The sequence below is a fragment of the Rutidosis leptorrhynchoides genome, chromosome 6 (genome assembly GCF_046630445.1).
Source record: "Rutidosis leptorrhynchoides isolate AG116_Rl617_1_P2 chromosome 6, CSIRO_AGI_Rlap_v1, whole genome shotgun sequence".
NCBI lineage: Eukaryota > Viridiplantae > Streptophyta > Magnoliopsida > Asterales > Asteraceae > Rutidosis > Rutidosis leptorrhynchoides.
The window spans coordinates 307,218,727-307,222,779 of NC_092338.1; the positions used below are offsets into that span (position 1 = coordinate 307,218,727).

General features: G+C 34.0%; 1 protein-coding gene across 1 annotated transcript; it reads left to right on the forward strand.

Annotated features, from left to right (window-relative positions):
* The first annotated feature begins 813 nt into the window (after positions 1-813).
* Positions 814-2,024, forward strand: LOC139854626 (uncharacterized). The gene is made up of 3 exons (XM_071843922.1): positions 814-1,113; positions 1,285-1,549; positions 1,681-2,024. The coding sequence occupies exons 1-3, from the start codon at positions 814-816 to the stop codon at positions 2,022-2,024; spliced, it is 909 nt and encodes a 302-aa protein (XP_071700023.1).
* The last annotated feature ends 2,029 nt before the right edge of the window (positions 2,025-4,053 follow it).

The window sequence follows — 4,053 nt, forward strand, 5'->3', positions numbered from 1 at the left end:
ATGATGGTTCCCACATGTGTTAGGTGACTCACATGGGCTGCTAAGAGCTGATCATTGGAGTGTATATACCAATAGTACATACATCTAAAAGCTGTGTATTGTACGAGTACGAATACGGGTGCATACGAGTAGAATTGTTGATGAAACTGAACGAGAATGTAATTGTAAGCATTTTTGTTAAGTAGAAGTATTTTGATAAGTGTATTGAAGTCTTTCAAAAGTGTATAAATACATATTAAAACACTACATGTATATACATTTTAACTGAGTCGTTAAGTCATCGTTAGTCGTTACATGTAAGTGTTGTTTTGAAACCTTTAGGTTAACGATCTTGTTAAATGTTGTTAACCCAATGTTTATAATATCAAAAGAGATTTTAAATTATTATATTATCATGATATTATGATGTACGAATATCTCTTAATATGATATATATACATTAAATGTCGTTACAACGATAAACGTTACATATATGTCTCGTTTCAAAATCATTAAGTTAGTAGTCTTGTTTTTACATATGTAGTTCATTGTTAATATAATTAATGATATGTTTACTTATCATAATATCATGTTAACTATATATATAACCATATATATGTCATCATATAGTTTTTTTACAAGTTTTAACGTTCGTGAATCACCGGTCAACTTGGGTGGTCAATTATCTATATGAAACCTATTTCAATTAATCAAGTCTTAACAAGTTTGATTGCTTAACATGTTGGAAACATTTAATCATGTAAACATCAATCTCAATTAATATATATAAACATGGAAAAGTTCGGGTCACTACAATCTAGGCACACGATTGCTATGAGAGAATTTAAAGAGTGCCTGGATGGTCTTCATATGACAGATGTAAACCACTCTGGTTTACATTTTACATGGAATCAATGGCCTAGCTCTCCTACGGGGTTGTTGAAAAAGATTGATAGAGTTATGGCTAACGATGCATTTATTGAATCATACACTAATGCTTATGCTATTTTTCAGCCTTATAGGATCTTGGATCATACTCCTGCAGTATTGAAGATTCCATGTGATATTGCTTCCAAGCCTAAACCTTTTAAGTTTAGTAATTATATTGTTAATCATGTTGAGTTTATTAATGTGGTTAAGGAAGGATAGAACCGTGATGTGCAAGGCCATCACATGTTTAGGGTGATAAAAAAACTGCGCTTCTTGAAGAGTCCTATTCGTAAAATGATGTGGCAAAAGGGTAATCTCCATGAATGTGTTATTCTTTAAGGAGTTAGATGAGGCACAAATAAGGTTGGATTCTAGTCCTCATTCAAAAAACTTCGTGAAAGAGAAAGCATTGCTTTAAATAAGTATAATGAGGCGGTTTTAGAAGTGGAAAACTTCTTGAAACAAAAGGCTAAGATTGAATGGCTTCGAGTGGGGGTAAGCAACTTGAACTATTTTCAAAAAGTAATAAAAGCCAAAACAAATCGTAGGAAGATCCAAACTGTTGCTGATGCAAATGGCAAGTTTGTGGAAGGAAAAGAGGTGTCAAATCTGTTTGTTCAACATTATATGGACTTCTTGGGTTAGAATACAGTTTGCGAAGAACTAAACTCACCTGGTACTTATTTTCTAAACTGATCAGCCCTATACATGCTGCGGATATGATTCGGCCTGTCTCTACCCATGAAATAAAGGATGCAATCTTTGATATAGGGGACTCAAAATCTCCCGGGCCTGATGGTTATTCGGCTGCGTTTTTTAAGAAATCTTGGGATATTATTGGTGACGATGTGACTATAGCTGTCCAGCAGTTCTTTATAAATGGGAAAATGCTTACGGATATCAATAGTATGTTAATTACTTTATTGCCAAAGGTGCAGTCTCCTAGTAAGGTGACTGATTATAGGCCGATTTCTTGCTGGAATGTGATTTATAAGAGCATCAGTAAGGTGATTACTAACCAGATTAAATTGTGCCTAGAGGATGTGGTGAATGTTAATCAGTCAGCGTTTATCCCGGGTCGTAAAATATCTGATAACGTTCTTCTGACTCAGTAATTAATGAAAAACTACCATCTAAACCGTGGTCCTTCTAGATGCGTGTTTAAGGTTGACATTCAGAAGGCCTATGATACGGTGGACTGGGAGTTTTTACAAGTAATCCTTATTTGTTTTGGCTTTCCCATGAAAATGGTCCAATGGATTATGAAATGTGTATCCACTACTTCCTATTCTATTTGTATTAATGGTGAAGTTCATGGCTATTTCAAAGGGAAGAGGGGTCTTCGACAGGGTGATCATCTATCACCTTATTCGTTTACTCTCGTTATGGAGGTTCTCACCCTTATGATCCAGCGTAATGTGAGACTATCAAGTGACTTTAAGTATCATCCGAAATGCGATAAATTGAAGATAATTAATTTGTGTTTTGCCAATGATTTGTTTTTGTTTGCTCACGCCAATAGTGCTTCGGTGATTGTTCTTCGAGATTTTTTGGAGGAGTTTAAGAGATGTTCGAGTCTTGTGCCGAGTATCCAAAAGAGCACCGCCTTCTTTTGTAATGTGTCTAATGGTCTGAAAGCGAATCTTTTGTCTATTATGCCGTTTGAAGAAGGTTGTTTACCGGTAATATATCTTGGTGTTCCTCTAGTTTCAACGCGAATTTTGTATAGGGATTGCAAGATTCTAGTGGAGCGTGTTAAAAAGAAAGTGGAAGACTGGAAGAACAAATTTCTTTCGTTTGCAGGTAGAGTTCAATTAATTACTTAAGTTCTTACAACTATGCAATTATACTGGTGTTCTGTTTTTATTCTCCCTGATGCTATAATTAAAGAGATCGAGAAAATTCTCCGAGGTTTCTTGTGGTGTCAAGGTGAGATGAAAAGAGGCAAAGCAAAAGTGAAATGGGACGATGTGTGTTTACCAAAATCAGAAGGAGGCTTGAGTATTAAGCGTTTAAAACATTGGAACATAGCGCTTATGACTTCGCATATTTGGAGAATTCTAACTCACAAGCAATCGTTATGGGTAAAATGGATTCATGAATATAGGCATTTGTGGGAAGTCCCAGTTAGAGCCGATGCTAACTGGAATTGGAGAAAACTGCTTGGTATTCGGTCAATTATCAGACAACTTATTGTGCACAAAGTAGGAAATGGTAGTTCAACTTCCATGTGGTTTGATTCATGGACCAAATTAATAAATTCATCATATACCAATTCACTCATCGCAAATAAGTTTCATAATTATTAGATAAACAGAATAATTCAATCTATATATACTAACACAGTTAGCATTTAAAGATTGAACCTTTACAAATTCACATTGTAATCGATGAACAATTACTTCGTAATTTACTAATCTTCCAGCAGCAAACGAATAACAAGAGATTCAGTGTAACACAAAAATCCAGCAAGTTTATATTTACGAAATGTAAGCAAGTAAAATTATTATTAATTTTTTCAGAACATAATTTATAACCAACAGTTATAACTTCCGATTATAATTATGATTGTTAAAACAGCTTATCACCACATATTACATTAACACCTAACTAACATAAACAAATAATCATATAAAACAAAAGTGTACAGATGCTTAATCGAAACTAACAACAACCATAATTTGAATTAGTAAGAAGTGGAGAATACAAACACATATTATATCTAAGTGTTTAATAACATTATTACCAAGACATCAATATATTATCGTATGCAAGACTCGGTTACTTCAATTTCGTGTACAGATTATATAAACTTTAGAAAACAATTTTAAATCTGTCCCAAAGTGTTTTCCAATTCAGTTTCGTAACTATAAAATCTGTTTAAGTTGTAGGAATAAGATAACGAAACCGATTAAACATATATGAAAGTCATACACGAAACTGATATAAAGAAAGTCTAACTGATTATGGCAAACATAACAATCATATACAAAGATTAAACGATAATAAAAGTAGAATGATCAAACCGAAAATAAGTTGGAACCGGGCTTGTGTTTGACACAATTCCCTTAAACAGATTCTTTGTCTGTTCCCAGGGTACACCGGTCCTAAGCAGCGTACTGCCGGACTTGAACTTGCCTGAAA